The sequence below is a fragment of the Perna viridis genome, chromosome 4, assembly GCF_037379345.1.
Source record: "Perna viridis isolate PV_CMFRI_1.1 ecotype Kerala chromosome 4, ASM3737934v1, whole genome shotgun sequence".
NCBI classification, from domain to species: Eukaryota; Metazoa; Mollusca; class Bivalvia; order Mytilida; family Mytilidae; genus Perna; species Perna viridis.
In genome coordinates this window covers 12,578,848-12,601,256 of record NC_142448.1, presented here as the reverse complement: position 1 = coordinate 12,601,256, position 22,409 = coordinate 12,578,848, and the positions used below count along the sequence as shown (strand labels likewise).

Here is a 22,409-nt window from a genome sequence, read left to right as displayed (position 1 = left end):
GGGTCAGAACAACAAGATTCAACACACGGCATGTTTATATTTAGCAAGATATAAAGTGAAAAATTTCGCCGAGAGCAGCATGATACGACCAAAGCCAAATGAACTCTGTTCTTTTGGGGCAAGTGAGGACACACTTAAACATAATGACTTGCAATTTAAGATACATTTTTTCACAATAATTTGCTTGCAGGGGACTTCCATTGATCACTTTGTTTCCCATTATCTCAAAACGGTTATTGACAGAGTAAATTTGCTAGCACACTACTTAAAGCCTTTGTAAAGAACAATCTGCAAAATAATTCATTAATCTTTAAAATACAGTCTTCCAGAATGTTACGTTTTTTGGTCCCTGAAATATTCAAATACTAACCGAAATCCAATGAAAAAATCAAATCGGGCCAGAAATTCAGATATTTTAAGATGTGGTACCACTTTGGTCACCTATAGACTGACAATGCTAAATACAATTTTAAATCTATCAAATATTTGTAACCCATAATTTTACAAGAAACAAATTTTAAACAGAATTGTTAACATTGAATGAGAATTATTAAACCCTCAGCATAATTTTTTGATAAACACTTATTTTACCCCTTTTTGCAGAACGGTGGGGGTCAATAACATCATTTTTTATGACAAGCTTTCTCTAGTAAAAAGTAACAGTATATCAAAATTTCATGACATTTGGTACATTAGAACTAAAGTTATCACACGGAAAAGATCAACATTAACAACGACGACAGCATCATAACATATACGTCTGCAAATTTTGTGGTCGTATAAAAAGAATTAAATGTAAGAAAAACTACTGCTTTAAATTAGCACAGACACGTGTTAATGTAGCCGTCAATGTGTTACTGTTTCAACACGACACAGACGTCAATGTGTTACTGTTGAAACACGGCACAGATACAAGTCGGTTACTGCTCAAAATAAGCACAGAAACAAACCAGTTGGTTAATATTACAATACACTATTGCCATCAACTATTTACGACTGCAACATGAGACTGTCACATACATCAGTTGTTGACAATTGCAACATAACTATGTCAAAGAAACATGCTGGTTACAGTTGCAACAAACCACTGTCACAGAAACAAGTTGGTTACAGTTGCAACACAACAAACGCAAACCAGTTGGTAAATGTTGCAGTGTCATATAAACCACTTGGTTACTAATACAACACTGCGAAGATACCAGTTGGTAATTATTGCAACACTGTACTAGTAGCAGTTGGTTTCTGGTTAATGTTCCAACAAATCACTGCCATCAGTTGGTTACTGTTTGGTTACTGTTGCAACACTACACTGCCACAAGCAACAGTTAGTGACATTTAATGATAGTTGCAAACACATCACATACGCCAGTTGGATACGGTTTCAACACATCACATACACTAGCTGGTTACTGTTTCAACACAGCACAAACACCAGCCGTTTACTGTTTCAACACAACACAGACACCAGTTGGTTGCTGTTTCAACACAACACAGATACCAGTTGGTTGCTGTTTCAACACAGCACAGACACCAGTTGGTTGCTGTTTCAACACAATACAAATGCCAGTTGGTTACTGTTGCAACACAACACAGACACCTACCACTTCCCAACAATATTTTTTATGTTACTCAAAATAAGAATTTATCTTACAATAGAAATTGACTTCAAATAAATATATGACTAGTTATAACAAGAAAACGCCTCAGAACAGTAACTACATATGAATTGTAAATCACACACATATATATATATATATGTACATCCATATACTTTCGCCGACAGTTACAATCAACATTGCTTCCTATAAAAAATATATCACAAAGATGTTAATGCACCATAGAAACATTGCACTGGTTAAGTTATAACTGAAACATTTTCTGGCTTCCATTTCCATAGATCGATTTCCTTTGTCCCTAAAATTGCTTTTTATGTGCTGAAATAACAATAAAGGAAAAGGCAATGTAGGGACAGAAGAATTCGGTCTATATTATCCATTATCTTACAACTAACCTAAAAGAAATTGCACCCATCATAGATCACGCATGTTAAAAATAGAAGTCAAATCCACTGCGTAAAACGGTATGTGCTTTTGTATGCACATTATATAGGCCCGTCTTGTTCCTGTATGTCTAAAACATTAAAACCTGATATAGTGTTCTGGTCTTGCTCTCATTAGTTACCGAAGATGAATGCGTGAAATCATACAAAATGCAGATAGATTACAAGAAGTCAATTTTAACGTTCAGTTGTATTGCTTTAATTTTGACGAAGAAACACGGAAGTTGTTTACGACCATTATCAGATGGGGGAATTTTTATACATTTTACCTTTAAAATTGATTTATCTTGTTAGATAACGAGAACCTAGAAACCACTCAGATCACTTATTATTAGAAAAAGCAGGGGCGGATGCGGGATTTCAGGTCGGGACAAAAATTAGAACAAAAACTTCGAGCAAAGCGAAGACATTGGTTGTAGGATTTGTGAAAAATCAAGATTTCAAAGCACCCCACCTGAATCCGCGCTGTAAAGTACACACACAAAAATAAAACAACCATATATGCTCTCTAAGACAAGCACTGCATCTGCTTTTATATAATTCCACGTTCCGTGTGTTATGCTAACACCTATACTTTAGGATCTTATTTATATATTCTTTTATCAATAATTAAAGATACTCCTACATAAGGCAGCGCGTCAAGTATAACTAAGCATGAAATAGATTGTATAATAATACAGTGGTCGTCATGGTGACCATTACCTTTAACCTTAGATGTGAAGCGAGTTTTATCAAGGTCGTCTTGACATTTTATCTCTACAAAAAGCGCTCTTTAGAAAAGAAAATGTTTTACCATCTAATCTTTTTTTTAGTTGATTATAGGCTAAAATGAAGTGCCACGAGCATGTTCTCGAATGAAGCACACATGCTTAAGATGACCAAAAGTGCCAATGGGTTAACTTGTGATATTTGTTAGTCCTTTTATGACGATTACTGATAGAATGGACAACTTGACAATGCCTGTTCAGTTACACTGATGTTAAATGCCATCGGTCATATTACAGAAATTAAAAAAAGATATGCCGAATTAAAAAAAAAAAATAATTGAGATTCTAAAAATCGTTACAACATAGGATAAGTTACAGGAAAAGAAAAGTCTATAATATGAAAATGACTAGATAATAAATAAATTAATATATACCATAACAATGCACCAATTTTACAAGACCATATGCCCTGAGTTACATAAACTTATTTAATGCGAAACAGAGGCAAAACAAGAGCTCGCGTGCATCACATGTCAGTTTCCAAAACATGTGAGCTTACGTGCATCACACGTCAGTTTCCAAAAGAATTAACGTCTGCTGACTGGATACAACATCTGCTACTTTACTTTCTAATGACCTTGTTTCATACGCCTTCATAACGAAGGAATCATTGGTCTGGTGTGAATTCTGTCTATGAATCGAGTTACATCCTGCATTTATGCTGTCAGTTTTAAAATCATTAGAGCTGTTCAAACTGGGTGAATCTCCATTTATTTGACTGTTTAATGAAGAGTCTTTTTCCTGTTCAGATGCCAGTTTGGAAAACAAAACGCTTTCATTAACATATTGATGTTTGTTATTATTACAGGTGCTCGTATCTAAGATGTCTGCATACTGCAATACGGAATGAGCTGCTACATTGGTTTGCTCATTATCTTTTAACGATACGTTTAACTTATATTCAATGGGGCATATTTCCGATTCGTTTACATACTCATGGCTATTGAAGTTGTTTTGTAGTAGATTGTTTTCAACTGATACTTGCTGTTGTTCAGGCATATTATTGCGGGAAGTAGTGAGCTGCTGATGGTCCGGTAGATGGTTTTGGGATGCTGTTATACCGTAGCTATCGTATCCTTCATCGTCTTTGTCGTCTTTTTCTTCGTCACTCTCACCCAAACAACATGCGTATGGTCGCAGCAGGCAATTATAGCATAATGGTTTACAACCTGGAATCCTAAGACATCCCTTCAAAGTCTGTCGGCAAATTTCTCTTGCGCAACTAAAATACAAAGAAAAACAACATTATAGTGGCTATCTACGCGTATAATTGTAATAAAAAGTATCGCCAAGCGCAGCATGATACGACCACAGTGGTCGAACCCTGAACAGTTGGGGCAAGTGTGCACACAACATTAGTTTTTTTTTTTAAAAATTCAAACATAGGGACTCTGTTATGGACACAACAACTGGTTTGGACAAAATATAGCACAAAATTTCAAATTCAATTAAAAATTTTCGAAATCAGACCAAAAATTAAAATGCCTATTTTTTCGGGTGTGGAACCTTCGACTTCCTATAACTCGAAAACCGTAGGAGATATATGAAACTTGATTGACAAAATATTTCAAAATCAGCCCAAAAATAAACTAGAGGCTTCCAGGAGCGTGAATCGCTCACCTGATTCAATTTTTTTCCTTCAAGGGCAAACACCGTTAGGAGGAGTCATCCTACAACATTGATGACTCATTGGACTTTAGTAGGCCTTATCATAAGAATTATTTCATCAAATAAAAGTTAGTTTTATCTATCATAGTTTCCAAGATATTGGCCAAAAATTGACATTTTTCGTCTTTCAAGGGCAATAACACCAAGGAGTCATCCGACAACTTCGACCCAAGAAAACTTTTGTGGGCCTTGTCATTTCATCAAGTTTTTTTCATCAATTATAGTTTTCATGATATTGGCTGAAAACTGCAAAAATGTAATATTTCTCCTTTATAGAAATAACTCTAACTAGGAATCGTCAGACAATTTTGACTTGGGAAGACTTTTAAAGGCCTTATTATAAAAATCAATTGAAAGTTTTTTTCTGCCTATTATAGTTTTTATGATATCGACTGAAAACTGCAAAACAGTAATTTTTCACCATTCAAGGACAATAACTCCAAGCAGGAGTCGTCAGATAATTTTTACTTGTGTAGATTTTTGTAGGATTTATTATAAAAATCATATCATCAATTGAAAGTTTTTTTTCCAATCTAGTATAGTCTTCATGATATTGGTTGAAAACTGAAAAACAAGTATTCATCAATCGAATTTTCTTTATAATATTCAAGATATTGACTGAAAACTGCAAAAGCCGTCATTTTTTCACCTTTCAAGGGCAAGAACTCTAACAAAGAGTCGTCCAACAACTTTGACCCATGAAGACTTTTGTGGGCCTTATCATAAAGATTTCATCAATTTATTTTTTCCTCATCTATTATAGTTTTCAAGATACTGTCCGAAAACTGCAAAAACCATCATTGTTCACCTGTCAAGGCCAATAACAAGGATTCGTCCGACAACTTTACCTAATGCAGACGTTTGTAGAGCTCTTCAAGTTGAAGATGGAGTCACATGTATTTTCAAATGTCTCTTTTAATCTTGAGATATATGCAGAAATTGGTGACTTGATCCCCGTGGTCTAAAAATAGAAACTGCCGCCATGTTTTTTTTTTGTTTTTTTGTTTTTTGTTTTGACGGATCAAAACTCTAAACACAACTGACAAATGCACGTAGGGATTTTCATAAGGAATCCAATAAAAATTCTTTTTCGAAAATTGGAACAAATTCTTTTTGTTTTAAATCGATGTTTGGGGGTATGGTTCCTTTGACCATTATAACTCTTTTGCCTATGTGATATCGGAAATCTGTTTGAAAAAATCTGGAAGGGATTTTAACAAGGAATCCAATAAAACAAATTCTCAAAATCGGACAAATAATAAGTAAGTTATTATCTTGACATTCTGAAAATGCATGTTTCTGGCCCCTTTTACGGCCCCAATTTCTGAAAAGTTCAATTCTTTACCCACAAAAACAATCCAAGTCTGACCATTGTGGTATAGAATATTGTGAAATAATATCATTGACGTTCCTATGCTTTTACTGGAGTTTTATTGTTGAATTCTATGAAATGCTTGTTATAGGCGTCTTTGCGGACCCTAATTCTAAAACAGTTGGGGCTATAACCCCAAAAATCAATACCAACCTTCCTTTGGTGGTTTAAAACCTTGTAATAAAATCTGATAAGTATCAACCAATACTCAAATACGGCAGCGCCATACCGATATATGACCGCAATTTTTTGCGGCCGTATAAAAGCTGAAGCTCGTTAGTATTTTTACATTACCCACTACCATGCTTCAATTTCAAGACACGGAAACTGGTTGGTTTCATGCCACAATACTTGATTTCATATAAGTGTAAACAGCATACATTATGTACAATTACCATCCAGCCATAATCGGATTATGAGACACCGTAAAATTCTTTAAATAGTACATTAATATGAGTTGAGAGGTTCAACTGATCGCAAAATTTCTGATTAACGTACTACGAAAAGATAACGCTAAATGTGTATACCAATATGTGTGTTTTCTTTGTAATTAGTATAATGTTTTTGTTCGGAGATAGCCTAAGAAAAATTCGGCTAACCCAAGACACAACAAACAAGCACTACAGTCGCGATAACAACAAAACTCATCATTTTGAAAACACTACATTTTAATCTAATTTTAAATAACAAACACAGTTTTAACAACATTATAAGTTGATGCTGAAATTAAAGCTGAGTTTTTTCTTTGTCTGTACTTATCAGAATTAAGGAAAATACATAGAGAGACATACTTCCAACTGTGTAGATCTTTAGCAGTATTGATTTAGAACGGTTCCGACAAACCAGATGAGACTGTAATTACATCTAATGCCAAGAGCGGATATCTTATATGAAGAGTTGTTTACAATAAGAAAAAATATCATTTTTAGAGGATTTGCGTCTTTATTCGTTAAACTCGATATATATTACAAAATATTGATGTAAGTTCTTTCGCTATTTTGCCTATTGATGTAAGTTCTTTCGCTATTTTGCCTAAGCCATGTAAAAAAAACAGGAAGCAAATAAACATTGAATGGTATACTTAGAACATAACACAAAATTTAGGATTACCCCATACACACAATTACGTTAACTAACGCTGTAGACCTAAATAATACATTTTAATCGAAGTCATTGGTATGAATAAGCTTCAGTCTCAATATTTTAATCAGATGATTGCAAACGAATATACAAATAGCCCATCCCAATAGCAAGCTTAAGCTGAGTTAAACGTCATAGAAAACGATGAAAGCCCACAAGAGACTTTAGTCATTTACAACATTCTTATGTTCGAAACAAGAAGCTCCCAGGAACCTGAATCGCTCCCATTGTTAAATTTTTGCCTTTCAAGGGCAATAACTCTAACAAAGAGTTGTCCAGCAATGTTGACTCAGTGAAGTTTTTGGTAAGACTTATCATAAGGATAATTTCATCAATTGAAAATTTCATTCTATCTATTATAGTTTTCAAGATATTGGAAAACTGTAAAAAAAAAAAAAAAAAAAAAAAAAAAAAAAAAGTCATTTTTTCACCTCTAAAGAGCAATAACTCTTACATGGAGTTCATTTCAGCAATTGAAAAAAGAGTGATGGCAATAGCTGACATGACCTTCGGCCTTGAGCTAAAAAAAGATCTGTCGTAACTGAAAAAGCAAGGCGTAATTTTTAATTTATAGATATGATTTTTCCAAAATATATACATTTCATAACATAATTACATTTTCTCTGGAATGCATTACCCCCTAAACAGGCCTCATATACTAAAATGCAATTTTAATCATAGATGACTTTGATCGTTTTTGAGTCAGAAACATATTATGCCAATAATTATTGCCAAAACGTTATGTTTAATATTCACTTTCGTTCAGTTATTACTTTATAACATATGTTAAGTATTTCGAGATGTTGAGCTTGCCTGCAAACAAACAAAAATGTTTTTCAAACAGAAGATAAGAAATCGATGTATATTTTGGCAGGATCTAAGTTTATATTGGTCCAGTTACCTTAATGTTTTCTAGTCAAATATGCGACAATTCGGCATTCATTACATATATAAATGTTTGAAAAGTTGAAATTACTTAAAGATCAAAATACGCTTACATAAACAGTACCAAAAAAATTACACGAAATGTTGTAATTGTCCAGTGATTTTGTTACTCTTTTATTGCAACAAAATATCGGCTGTTTCCAGTAGACTTTTCCAAAATGTTGAAAAAAAAATTCCCAAAGAGAGGAAAATTCCAAATTGTCAGGCATAATTTTTGGAAAACCAGTGGTCACTTACAAAAAATCGTAAGTGTAAAATTAGTCGTAAGTTATGACGTCATAGTAAATAAAAGTATTGTGATGTCATAACTTACGACTAATTTTACTCTTACGATTTTTTAGTGAAAAGGGGCCACAGGCGTCGAATTCACAAAAAGTCGTAAGTGTGAAATTGATTGTAAATTATAACGTCACAATGCTATTTTCTGTTATGATGTCTTTACTTACGATCAACTTTACTCTTACGACTTACTGTGAATTGGACACCAGGTAAAGAAGCCAGTGAAATGTTCCTCGAGACGTTATTTCTCTGTCCGGTTCTTTGTTCACTTCTGGGGAATGTTTTTTCGGCAAGTCGTAACCAATGAATATTTGTAAGTTCGGTATTGCTTTTCAGTACCGGTCGGCATCAAGCTCCGAAACCGCGTCTAATGTTCGAAATTAAATCTAGACGCTGCAGCCAACCCTCTCAGAAAATGCAAGACTCTTGCAAAGTCGGGAAAATAGGAATGATTTTCGCGACATTATCAAATTGTCAAACGACGTTTTACTTGAATGTCAGAGAACTGCAGCGGATAGTAAGGGAGAAAACAAACGACTACCGCTGTGTGGAGCTTAGGTGGTCGGTATATGACGCGTATCTGTCCGTCGTACCATATTTTCCCAATATGTTGAAAATACAGCAAAAATTTCCAAAAAAATTAAATGTCGGGGCTTCTTTTAAAACAAGGAACAAAATGACTGTAGTCAATGATACTATTAATCTTACGTTATTGGGAGAACCTGATGGAGTAGACACTGTTGACAAGATCATTCAAGTTGCTGGTATTGTAGCCATTATAACGGGCTAGTGAGATTATGATAATTCGTATGTGGAGACCTCTTTACAAAGCTTCCGCTCAGTACAAACACAAAACTTGTCTGTTTTTCAGACATCAGAAACCGTAAACAGGTAAAGGTAAACAAGTACGCAGTTTCTCATCTTAAGGATATTTCATATAGGGTTTTAACATTAAATGGAAAATCTTAGCTAAGATGGATATTTAAGTTATTCTAACTTGCAATTCATCGATTTAGTGTCACGTTCTCATATTTAATTAGTAATAAAGTGGTAATTTGTAGGCTTAGTTTCTCTTCATGAAAACACTCGTGTTTATTAGGCATATTTTTGCCTTTGACAAACCACCAAGAAAAGTGTCTGTTTAAGGTTACATTGGATCATGATGAAATAATAGAGTAGGTAGGTACAGGTTAAATCATTTTAACTAGATACTTATGGGAGAATTGAGTTGCTCATTTGCTTTTGTTACTTTGTATGTATGATTTTAATTACTTTATGTTCTTTGTTGTGTATGTCTGTTTTCCATGTCTGGTCTTTGTCCCTGGATTACATACTTTTGATTACTGCTATAACATTGGTTCCCTTGATTACTCTTTGACTAAATACTGCTCGACTAAAAAATGACAGTTCAGCGGCATTTCATAAAGAAAATACCAATAGAATGTGCTAGGGTAGGAAGAAAAATATAGGGTAGGTAGGGTAACCTTAAAAAAACAGATATTTTTATTTTGGTCTAAAACAATCGTGTTAATTTTTTTATCACATTGTAAAAGTTCACAAAAGTACTGTTACACTTACCAAAAATAAGAGTACACATACAAAAACGTAAACACGGGTATTATGGTACACAGGTACATGGTGCGCAGACAAATATAATATGTTATAGAGTGTCGTAATGGGCATTTAATCTAAGAGGAGGTATCATCTGGTCAGCGGAACTTGACGAAGTCTATCTGACCGAGTGGTCTAGAGTGCATGTTGCCAAAGATGTCTCAGTGGAACGAGTTAAAGTCCCGTCGAAGTAAACGACCAAATGTTTATTTTGCCAATGCCACAGTTCTGATGTCGTTATCCGAGCCTGATATGAATACTTTATGTATATTCTCTGTACAACGAAGAAGAAAATAAAAGACATCGATGGTGCAGGATAGCGGTGGTCACTTTAAATTCTGAAACGTTGTGGTGATCATTGATTCGGCTAACATAATGCCAAGCTATGACTTGATTCTTTAAAGTCCTACATAATCATGATAGTTTAACTGTGTAACCGCAAATATACTTTGTTCAGTATGCCAGTAACATACTGGCATGAAGAGTAACAATCGTAATTCCAATCAATTAGTTCACAAGATGGTTGGCATAGCTTATACTCGCTACTCCAAATAACTAGCATACAGCAATTAATCGGCTCTGCTATGTTGTATTCAAATGAGTGGTCTAAGATTTGGCAGTAAAAACAGTACAACGGCATCGAATGTATAAAACACATTCTGACAGTGCGATCAAACCAGGACATAGAAAAGGAATTTGACGGCCAGGTCTATATTCTGCGAAAGTTGTTGATGGAAACATTCTGACAGTGCGATCAAACCAGGACATAGAAAAGAAATTTGACGGCCAGGTCTATATTCTGCGAAAGCTGTTGATGTAAAACATGCTAGATGGTTGTATATTCATTGGCTTATAACAGGTTTGTCTACGACATTTTGATGCAGTTCCACATTTAATGCAGGTAACAAACCATAAACAAAACAAAAACTACAGTGATTAACCAATATATCGTTTTAATATCAATAAAATACCGTTATCAAGTTTTCACTCAAACACAAAAAATATTGTGAGATAAGGCATGAAACATCCTGCATACCTTACAATCTACCGAACGGTTGATGTCGTCGAATCTTTATAGTTACTAAGAGATGTATTAAACTGAAAGTTAGTAAAAAGTTTTAACCCTACGGCTTCAGGGCAAGTTAGAAATGAGTGGTTCCGTATAGAGGATATATCTTAACAATACTGAATCTTACCTCATGATACGTTCCACAAGCCCTTGTTTACCCTCAGATCTTTTCTTTCTACAATATCAAACAAAGTGTATAATAACCACACAAACACCCTCACATTATCCATAACTTAAAACATATAAATTGCTAAATTAGTCTAGTCCACATATGTGAAATATTCTAAGATGTACTCCTCATAAAAAACCGGTGTAAAATATTACAAGCTTGTGAAGTCGTTCAGGCTAATTAAACGCCAACGTATCTCTCCGAAGTACAAGTCACATGGAACGGCGTGTTAAATATGAGGATGAAACATACATTTACAAGGCCTATTAGTTAATTAACAAATTCTAATTATTTTACCAGCAAGACAGAAATCCTAACCATAGTAATCCATACTCTGATTTATGCATGTAATATTGACTAATCGAGGGAGGATTGGTCAGTTGGAGGTCGTGTTCAAACTGTGAGTAGGACCGAAAGTCGTGGACATTGTGTACTATAATAGATAATGATTTTGGTGCTAATATTCTAGTATTAGCCTTAAATTGAAAGTACGTTATTTCGCTAATCGTTTTTTTTCCTGATTTTTCCTGATTGTATAATGCATTTAACACCATTTAATATTCATAATAATATGTTATTCTCTGGTCTTTTCTTTCGTAAATCGAATCAGAAAACATCTTACTGTGACAGATCGTAATTTTAAGACGCATCGGATCGTATAAAATGTGTTGGTTGTGTCGCAAGAAAGTGTACAATTAAAGTAAAAATGACCTAACCTTTACAACATAGTTCTCTAGAGTTTTCGGACAGACTATTGAATCAAACCCTTTATTTACTATGGATAATAATGAGACATATGTCTGGTATAGCCATGCATCATTGGGGATTATAAGATTAATCAACGTTCAACTGGTAATCTTAGCTAACTTCCGTGCACTGCCATATTTTATCTCTATCATAATCGCTGAAGAATTGGATAGAATATGCCAGATTAATTATTATCAGATAATCGTCCATAGATATATTTCAGCACTGATAAACTTAAAACATGTCTATCGATGTTCAACGTCGTGTCTGTTATAGTCAGCCAATGACGAAGTGTGCAGTTTTGGGATATCTGCTTAATCCGTTGGTATTATACTGGATCATGCTTATTAAAAATAACAGATAAAATTTTATCATTGTCGCAGCATTACACTAACTATATTTTAGTTATAGAAATTATACAGTGATTGAACTAATAAAACATACTCTATTTTACTGATAAACCTGGTCTGCAAAGTTACATTCAAAGCTTTAAGGAACAAAGCCGAACCATAGACAACAGAAAGCGTGAACTATGTGCATCGTGAGGGTAAGCGTATTCTGCTTACTAGAAGCGGCACTCTCAATGTTTGGTGTAAAATAGAAAACTATGAAAAACGGAAAATCGATCCCCATGGTAAAGCTGGACGCATCATCGACAAGTGTCTTATTACGGTCGTAAGTAGCACATCCATATAAGAAATTTAGCAACCTACAAAAGCTCTCGAAAATATTAAAATTTATATCTGGAAGCAAACTTAGATGGTGGAGGTGAATAAATGATGGTACCTTAATAAATTTCGTAGTGTTGTTCGTTCGCTTGCTTATTATTGTTTTCCATTGTTATTTTTAATCACTTTCTCGGTCTCTAGCTTTCTGTACAGCAAGTTAATTTTACTGGAAACGAAATCAGTTATACGTGTGTCTAACGTCCATTAAAAGGTAGGAGCACAATGTTTTCACTATGTCATCGACTCCTCATACTTTCATTTACCTGATTATAGGAAACAGTCCAAGTCAAGCAAAACTAATAATGAATGTAATAATTCATATTTATTATTTCATAATTACAAATAACAATAGTTCAGTGATAATAAAATCTCTATACAAATTGTAAGTTGGAATACTTTTCTGGAATATAAAATCTGAAGGAAATATTCTAAAAAATCTTTTATAAAATTCAATCTTTTTGACACAAACATACCCTTTTCAGAAAGAAAAAAAACCAAAAAATTGGCTTAAAATGTAAAAATATTAACCATTAAAAGTATTACATACCGAATAAAATATTAAAAGGAATGTGAACACATATGTATATATCCTTTTTAGTGGCATTTTTTAAAAGTATATATATATACGATAAAAAGCAAATTGATCTTATCAAAGTCTTGGTACACAGAAACAGTTCTATTGCGGGGTGTGGATCCGCAGTAATCTTTTGGCTAGGTTGGAAGGGTCAACTGCTTTCAGTAATATAAACATATCACAGTGCTGATAGTACTGGAGGTTTTTGATTCTTGTGAGAATTATAGCATGACCAATTTTTGAAAATTACACGATGTTAAATAAAATTGTGATCATACATTTGCATTTTAACTATTAATTTAAGAACTGTCATTTTTTTTCTAATATGTATAAACTGAAAGTCGATTCATACTACAGACCCAACTTCACACACATTTACAAATTTTGTTCCATTTCACCCTTTTCCCAAATTTTAAACCTATCCTTAAGTTAATGTGCATTTACATTCACAAACTTTATTAACAGAGTATTTATCCTACATTATGATTATACTTAAATAAAACCAATTTCAGCTGCAGAAAATAATTTCCTTAACACAAGATTTCATAAAACTAGACACTTTTATCAATTTGAATTTTCCCGCCAATTTTACTTGGTTAAAATCACTGCTCTTCACTTTCTGTTTATAAATGGTAAAACATTAATGTTAGGATGGAGAATTTGACTTATAAGTGTGCTACAATGAACATGCTTAACACATTTCATGCTTCTGGACACATTACTCAAGAAATAAACTCCCTAAATGCAAATTTATTACTAAATATCTTAAAAGGCCAAAAAGCAGTCCCTAAAATCTTGACTAGATATGGAGACTAGATCTTAATTTTATTTGCAGAAATAATAGAATATTATTGAGCTAATTAATTGCAAGAAACATATTTACTGGTTATAAAAGAGGTTTTGAATGATTTGAAAGGAATAACATTTGGTCTATATTATTGTATAGTGTTCAGAAACAGTGGGGAAGTTCCAGTGATGGACCGGTGACACAAGGTATTTTGATCCTGAAGGATCAAAAACCCAAAAATTTTTTATGACCAATATCAGACAAAGTGATTCAAACCTACCAACGCGATGTAATTTTACTGCTTCAGTGAAAATTTTGACAAAATTAAGGATCTGGCCAGTACTAAAATAAGCACCCGCAAAACAAATACAACATTTACATTTTAAATCACAGATGGGGAGCAACTGGACAGTGCCCAAAGTACGTGTTACTGGTTACAGTGTCCAGAGTAAAACTATATATAAATAATTGTAACATTGATCCTGAAATGTAAGAGCTCTGAGAACTGAATTTGTTAACATGCCAAGGATATAATTGATCATAACATCGACATTTAAATACACAAAATAATGGAACAAAAACATTATTGTATTATTCATATAAAATTGTACAAAATCATTATAAATGTTCTATTTATATTGATTGATTGATTGCCTAGTAAAGACAGGAATATTTAAAGTGACTTCATAAATAAAACCTATGGTTTGTTATGAATGTAATTAACTAAATTGCACAGCTTAGTACCAAAGCTACTTAAAACAATTCATAATTAAATTTCAAATAATTGAACGTTTTACAGCATTTTATCTCCAATACGTGACCGAAAAATCATACAACATGTAGAGCAAGTTCTACTTTCATTATCCTAATAGATATTACACAGAACACTGAGCCTCACAATTATTTCTTGAGACACCAGAATTGGTGGTTCTTAATATAAAATTAAACAGTGAATAAGTAATAAAACTGAGAAATTACACGGATTTACAAGTCAAATGAACTGATGGTGCAGTATAACCTCTCAACATATTAGTATGACATGAAAATACATCTCCCGTTTATCAACCAACTACATGTACATAAATGTACCCTAAGGTTAACCAAAATAATCTCCTTCTTATGTAAATCAATGTACATTGAAGTAAACTTGAGGTCAAGTTATATGTATTTAAACATCAGCATCGTCTACACTCTATTCTATTGCATTTTATCAATGATCATGCATAAATTCGGAAAATTAACTAATGCGGACAAAATGTATAAATCAGCTCGCAAACACTTGCTTATAATACTATAGTATAGTAGTATAATGCTCTATTTTTTTTTCATCACAAATCGAAGAGATATCACTAATACAAAGCATGTTGAGTTCATGTTTCAGTTCACCAAAGATGCACTCCTGGTACCTCAGAAATAATAACAACTGTTATCTTCTGGCCAGTCAATAATGTATCATTAAGAACCCGGGTCAACAGGAATTCTGTAATACTAGTCCATAAATAAAACATACATCCAAAAGTGATGATTGTATTAAATGCTTTCTCCCCAGAGCAGTATCTTTTATTAATACCATACAAAAAATCTATTATGTTTTATTTCGTTAAAGCTGATCTCCATCTATGTTAAAATACAACCCAGAGAATCGCTAAAACTGGTGACAGTTTATAATGCCTAGAAGTAAAACAACTGAAGCCACCTTGTTTATTTCAACAGCAAATTTTACGAGTTTGTTTTGTTTAAATATAGTTTTTATGCCAGCCACCTGATGTATTTTAATTGCAACACCAATTTTACATTGTTTGTATTATTTCACGATCACCAAAAAAACACAAAAAAAAAACCCCAAAAAAAATAAAAATAAAAAAATACATTTGCCTTAATTCCAAAAACGCATCAATCCCAACTGATTGATCGTAAAATGAGATCGTTTGATTTTTAAAATAAAATTTGGCTTATGACGAGCGAAGGCACTTATTTGATAAGTTGTCATGACTTAAAAAATTATGTCAAAATACTGATATCATTGCAAATTTAGGATAGCGAGGTCAAGATTGTTACACCGAATATAAAACTATACAATAATATGTCTACAACGTCCGCATACAATCATGACATATTTCGGCAATAACAAGTTTGTCAACCCATGTCGCATGTGATGCTTTATCTCAATTTCACAACGTTTACAACATAAAAAATCTTCCGACTAAATTTCATACTTTTCTGCGTTTTGCGGGACGAGTTAGCACCACAATGGGAAAATGCTTCACCATGGCAACAATATCACCTTTTCCTTTGGCACAACATAATCTCAAGTAGACCAATCATTGCGTGGAATCTTAATCGTCTACAAGAACATATAAAAACCTTTATTACACAACGGAGACAACTTGTAGAGCGATCTCCGAATTAGTCTTCTTCACCTTTTTAGATGATTTTGACGAATGAACTGTGGGTCCATATTCCCCTTGTTTCGAACTCAAGTTAGGTGTTGAAGCACTAAGAAGCTTATCCTCACCATCAGTTTCAGAAACTTTGTTTAGTGACGTCGACGATTTCATTGAAGACTTGGGGGGAATTTTTGATTTAACAATTGAAGAACTTTTGTCTGCTGTCGATCTCCTAGGAGGCGTTTTGTTTTTGACAATTGGCGAATTCGAAATTGTGAAGGCGTCTCTCGGTGGGGTCCTCATCTTAACAATAGGAGCAGAACTGTTCCCGGAGAAAGATTTATTCCGTTCCAGAGACGACGTTTTGGATGAGTTCTTCACAATAGGATTTCTGTAGATAGGATCTTCTAAATCCAAGGACCACGATGCTCTACGTCCACCACAAGGCTGTGAAAAAACAATGTCAGATGGAGATAATGGCTCCAGATCAGGTTCCTCGATGTCTTCTTTATCATCTTTGTTCACTGCGCCATAAGCTCCAGCCTGTTTGTTTGGGTCACTCCATAATAACTGACAACCACCACTACAGCTTTTAAGAATACGTCCGAAACTGAACATTCTGCAACAGTCACCCTGCAGTAAGAAACAAACAGGAAAACTTTAGTTATAGAGTGATCACTTAATTACTTGAATCTAAAACCATGTTGGAATCATCAGAAAAAACCGAGCTATTTTCTCCCGCCCCTCGATATTTTCTAACCAAAATTACTGCAGATATTTTCTATGGAGTATGCATGCCCCAAGGTATAATTATTTTTTAGGCTTAACGTGTAGTTACATTTTCTTAAACCATGAAATTGGCTTCAAACACATTAATACATGATGGGTGAGCATTAAATTCTGCAGAAATGAAATTTGGTGACTGTTGCAAGTTGTTCAAATAGGAGCGCACTCCATGTACAAAAGTACTTCTAAATTAGCTGGATACAAAAAATAATAAATCAAGCTTCGGAACAAAATAAAGTCAAAGTGATTAGATAAAAATTAAAATTAAAAAAAAAATAAAAAAATAAAACTAAATAAAACATGCATCAGATTAAGACTACAGTAAGTTTAGTATATATAAAGCAACAGGAAAAAACATGCATACGGTACTAAGTAGGTACAATGTATTGTTGCATTCTGCTAAAATTAAGCCCTCTGTGTTGTGAGGAGCATTTACATTGTAAATTTACAATGAATATTCTTTTAATGGACAGACAAGAAGTAGTTTATGACATGATTTTTTCTAATTGATGGAACACCGTGTGACCCTATTGGTTTAAGTAACTACGGGAAAACAGAACCCGATCCTTTATGTTACTGATGCCATATAATGTGTCAGGGGGACTTTTGACATCGTGAAAATAACAATTTTTTGTATACCCTAGCTTATTCTTAATTTAATGTCCTTAAGCTAGTACTTACTTTCCATTAACAACTAGAATCAATACCCTTCAACAAGTTAAACTATCTTCATGTAGCGGGGAGGCTACCTTTTTGTTAACCTATGTCTGTCTTGTGTGACAATAGATAAAATGCAGAGTGAGTTCATTTTACAACGTTAATGACTCATATAACTTTACCTTTGAACAGGTATGGGGAATACACAAAGGATAGTCCTTATTGTTAATTTGTTTTCAATCCATCAACCCACATAAAATTACGTAAGAGAAGAATCAATGAACATTAAGGGTGAGAAAACCCCAAACAATTACAAACGTGACTAGACCAAAATGTTTTGTTTAAACAGCACATCGATCACGTATGGAAATAGATATTTACAATTTATCTATACAGACATACCAGTGTTTATTTACGAAGGTATATATAAGTGTGTTTCCTATCTATCAGAAATCAGCCAATCGTTCAACAACAATAAACTTATCTTAATTTTACCCAAATTGGTTCAATTTTTGGCTAAATAAAACGCAGTTGTTGATAATATGTCATTCTAGAAATGTAAGCGTTTTCACCTCTAAAATACATGTATCAATTCTAAATGAAAATAAAAATAAAAAACATTCCAACTTACCTTTTCTTTGTTTAATAGATAAATTATCCCCTTTTTCTCTCCTATTCAAAGTGAATGGCTTGTATCTTGATAATAAACACGTTAGATCAGTTATATAGAATATTTTATAACAGTTCAACCTCCACACCGCTCCATTGTTAGTCTTTGAAATGTCAATGACAGATATTTCACACTTCGGATGCGCCTCGGAAAATGTACGTTGTCAGATTGTAAACAAGGTCGAAGGTAAATTTTCAAAGGGAAGTAACCTGGAAAATGATTTTAGTTATGCGCATGACCAAACTTAGTTTTTTAGCGGAGGAAGTTTGAACAGCTTGTAAATCAATCTCCTCAACAGAACAAGGATTTTTATAGTCTATTATAAAAATCCTTTTTCTTAACTAATGACAACTTCCTAACATTATTAGGATGTAAAATTCCCATAACCAATTAAGTCAAAGTACTCATGTACTGAATCAATTTATATCGATCATTTGAATTTTTACGCCTCAAATAATCGTCAAATTGCAAAAAATGGGATTAAAGGAAAGAACAGGGATCGAAATCAAACGACTTATTATATTGTATCTTAACATAAGCTTATTGTTGTAATTAGTTGATATTAAACGCTTTAATTTATTTTTAAATTCACCATTCTGATTACGAAGGACATAACAAAAGAAAAAAAAACAATGCACACAAACACACATACCACACACACACACCAATTTCATAATACATCGTAGCATTGTGCCAGTTTGCATAATATTCAGGTTCGATGTCGGTTTACATGGAACACTCAGATGAATGAACACAAAACTGCGTAATACTAGTTGGCCTTTCCCAGTTTCTAAATATTTTCAAGTCGAAATTTAATTTATCGACCGCCAGGTCGAAACTGTCTGTCAAATCATTCAAACTTAAATCATCACAATCATTGAAAAAAAATCATGTCCTAAGATTACATGTCCCTCCCAAATAGCTACATTCCTCAGTTGATAAACTATATAGCTCAAGTGCTACAAGTTATCACATAGACACCTATGTGTCATTTAAAGTGCTTAGTTTCGTAGGCATTTAGTTCCAGACACACGTACATTAACATAAACGCCAAAGTCTTAGAATACAATTTCAACAATTATGTATGGTGCAGACAACACTAGCCATGTACTTTTAAGGCCCCGGAGAACATGGAGCACCTGCAGCTCTATTATATTTACACATGGCCAATGTATTATCGAAATTCCTATGCCATCGACTAAGCAAAATTTTATTTTTGTTTGTAATCCCCGAGCTTCCGGTGTCACGAGGCGGTAAACGTAATAAACATACACGATGCATTGATACATCGGGATGGTTTCGTGGGTTATGCTACTCTTTTGTAAAACATTTAGCAAAAAAATGAGTGTCAAATGATAGCATGCAACCCCTTTCCTTATCTAAGTCTCTTGATCGGTTCCACTGTTCCATTTTATGTAAATATTTGGATCCGCCAGGGCCTGCATAAAATATCAGAATACAGCTTCGGCATTCCGAGTATTTATAGCCTCGCATGCTTTTCATTTCTATATATATTATGCGTCTAAAAATAAATAGACAACGTAAATATATCGACAATGAACGGCTGATTGCATAGTAATAAACAGGTACTGGTAAGTAATTAAAGGTAATTTTTAATTGGATCGTTGTTAATGCAAATGTACCATCCGTATTAATCAGCATATCAAGTTTGCAGTAAAAGTTGTTTATTGGGTTTGTTTATCGGCGTAAATAACATAGAATTAAATTGAAATATCAGAAATACCTATAAAATGGACCTAACTATTTGCATTTTAACATAAATGGGGTATGACAATGGGACTATTTTACTGCGGTAGTGTAAGATAATTGCAGATGCTATCAGGCTTTGCAAATCTACAGGCTCTGGCGACTGCTATATCAATTCAGATCTTCGATCTAAATTGATAAAAAATCGTATAAGTTTTATTTGCAATGTGAACGGTGTTGTCATTGAAAGTAAAATGTACCTGACGACGATTCGGTGCTTTTTAAATTGTTATTTCATTGTCAACATATTTGATATAGTTGGCACTTGCCACACCAGAAATCAAAATTAAACAATAAAACTTAACGAAAATTCTTTTATTTTTATACTAAAGACGCTTTCTTTATTTTATTCTGAGATACCCTGATTTGCATTGGCTTCTTTTCAGTTTTTTGTATAATACAAACTGATGTCTATATATGGAACGAAGTGGTATGATATCACTACAGGGTGAGTTATAACTCTGCATTGGAGATAGCTAGATAAAACCTTATATGAATGGCTATCGGAGTTTCCAGACGAAGCTTGTTCTTCAAGCACTTAGACTTGTTATACCCCAAAAAGATGATATGTAGTAACAATACTTTGTTTTTTTTTCACACATGGTATAATGTAAGGATAAACATCTCTCCCAATGATGAAGGATAGTGATGCGTCGTCAATAGTTTAACTTTATACGGTCGACACGATTTTTATATCATATTTGCAGAGTTGTGTTATGGTATTTAATTTGTAAAGACGTTTCTGTACTAGCAGCTATACATGCAAGGCAAGAGTTCGAATTTACTCACACGCACTTGTCTCAGAAAAAAATCGACCCCTAAAGGTATGTGGGTACTCCAGGGTGTTTCGAATGTTAGACGCTTTTCGGAGCTTGAAGAAAGTTATTAAACGTGACAACTCTATCAGGAGAGATTAAGGGAGATGTTAGCTGACATCCTTCGCTTCCTCAGCTAGTTACCAGGTCATGTCCGAATATGTTTATCAAATCCAAATAATTGTTACATGAACAGTAGACTAGTCGTGTGATTGAATTGTAGAAACAACTGACGCTAAAAATGGAATTTCTTGGCAACATTAACCTCAATATTTAAATAAACAACTAAGATACTTTCATTCGAAATTCCGATTCAAAAATTGTACATCGTTGTAACCAAAAAAAGACGGAACAGTTAGATACAAATGCGTGGTACTTGGTGGAGAGTCTCCATACAACGTAAAAACGATTCAAAATCATCTTCTGAATACATCGAAATTTTTCATCGATAACATATTTGTCCCGTCTGGTAAACGTGTTTTTCAACAGACGTTCGGCATTCTGATGGGAACAAATTGTGCATGCTCCGACACTCGCTGACCTGTTTTTTAACTCCTAAGAGGCTGACTTTTATAGCTGATTTGATCTATAAGAATGAACATCGTTTTGCCAGATCCTCTGATCTCAGTTTTCGTTATATATAAGATATCATCTTTAATCAATCCTAGTTTCGGGGATACATCGCATCTTCCCATCGCATCTCCCCCCAAAGAACTTGAGAAGAAGAACACCGCAAACACTATGTAGTCAGCCTCAAATTTTGACCTTTACACTTAGAGATGGGTGGAAAGGGCAAGATTATGACCAAACTATACAACAAACGCGATGACTTCTCATTTGTCGAAAAAAACGCGGACTTTTTGTACTATGCTAAACTTCTCACAAATAGGCTTCAACAACATGAAATAACCAAAATAACACGTAAAAAGAAACAAAATTAAATGGGCTACCCGGACTCTACTAACCACTGGGAGCATGGACCAGGTGCACCGGTAGGGTAGGCGTCCTCTTCTTTCCTAGAAACACCCGCCGAGTTGCTCATAAAATGTCACGTCCGTGTTGGATAAAAGAGAAAACTATGACATGGTGAACAAATCGGTTCTCCTCGAAAAGATGGATACACCATAACGATCCACGAGTTCATGATGACAGCCATAGAATTTCTGTAGTGATGACTTTAATCTTGTGGCAACATAAACTATTCCAGCGGTGTTAACGTTTGTCTGGCAAGATATATTCTTACTTGGCACCATCGTAACCTCTAGCATCTGACATGTTTAAAGCCACCGCAAATGTGAATAAGCTAAATATGCGTTTTAAAATATTTAGCTACAAGAAGTTTAACACACCGGAAATCAAGCGAAAAAAAAATCCTATATTTTTATTAAATAACTAGAAAACATTTGTAATGA

The 22,409-nt window shown here is 33.9% G+C and overlaps 1 protein-coding gene across 4 annotated transcripts; it reads right to left on the bottom strand.

Annotated features, from left to right (window-relative positions):
• Positions 1-1,604: 1,604 nt before the first annotated feature.
• LOC148618898 (uncharacterized) lies at positions 1,605-18,699 on the bottom strand. 4 transcript variants are annotated; one of them, XM_088578253.1, is made up of 4 exons: positions 18,377-18,624; positions 17,770-17,859; positions 11,038-11,085; positions 1,605-4,048 (listed from the first exon to the last, which is right to left on the bottom strand). In XM_088578253.1, the coding sequence occupies exons 3-4, from the start codon at positions 11,040-11,042 to the stop codon at positions 3,331-3,333; spliced, it is 723 nt and encodes a 240-aa protein (XP_088434379.1). In that variant the 5' UTR covers positions 11,043-11,085; positions 17,770-17,859; positions 18,377-18,624; the 3' UTR covers positions 1,605-3,330. The 4 variants fall into 4 exon arrangements, with proteins under 4 accessions (XP_088434379.1, XP_088434378.1, XP_088434381.1 ...); XM_088578252.1 differs by lacking the exon at positions 17,770-17,859 and having other exon boundaries at positions 18,377-18,623; XM_088578255.1 differs by lacking the exons at positions 1,605-4,048; positions 11,038-11,085 and adding an exon at positions 12,858-16,935 and having other exon boundaries at positions 18,377-18,614.
• Positions 18,700-22,409: the final 3,710 nt, after the last annotated feature.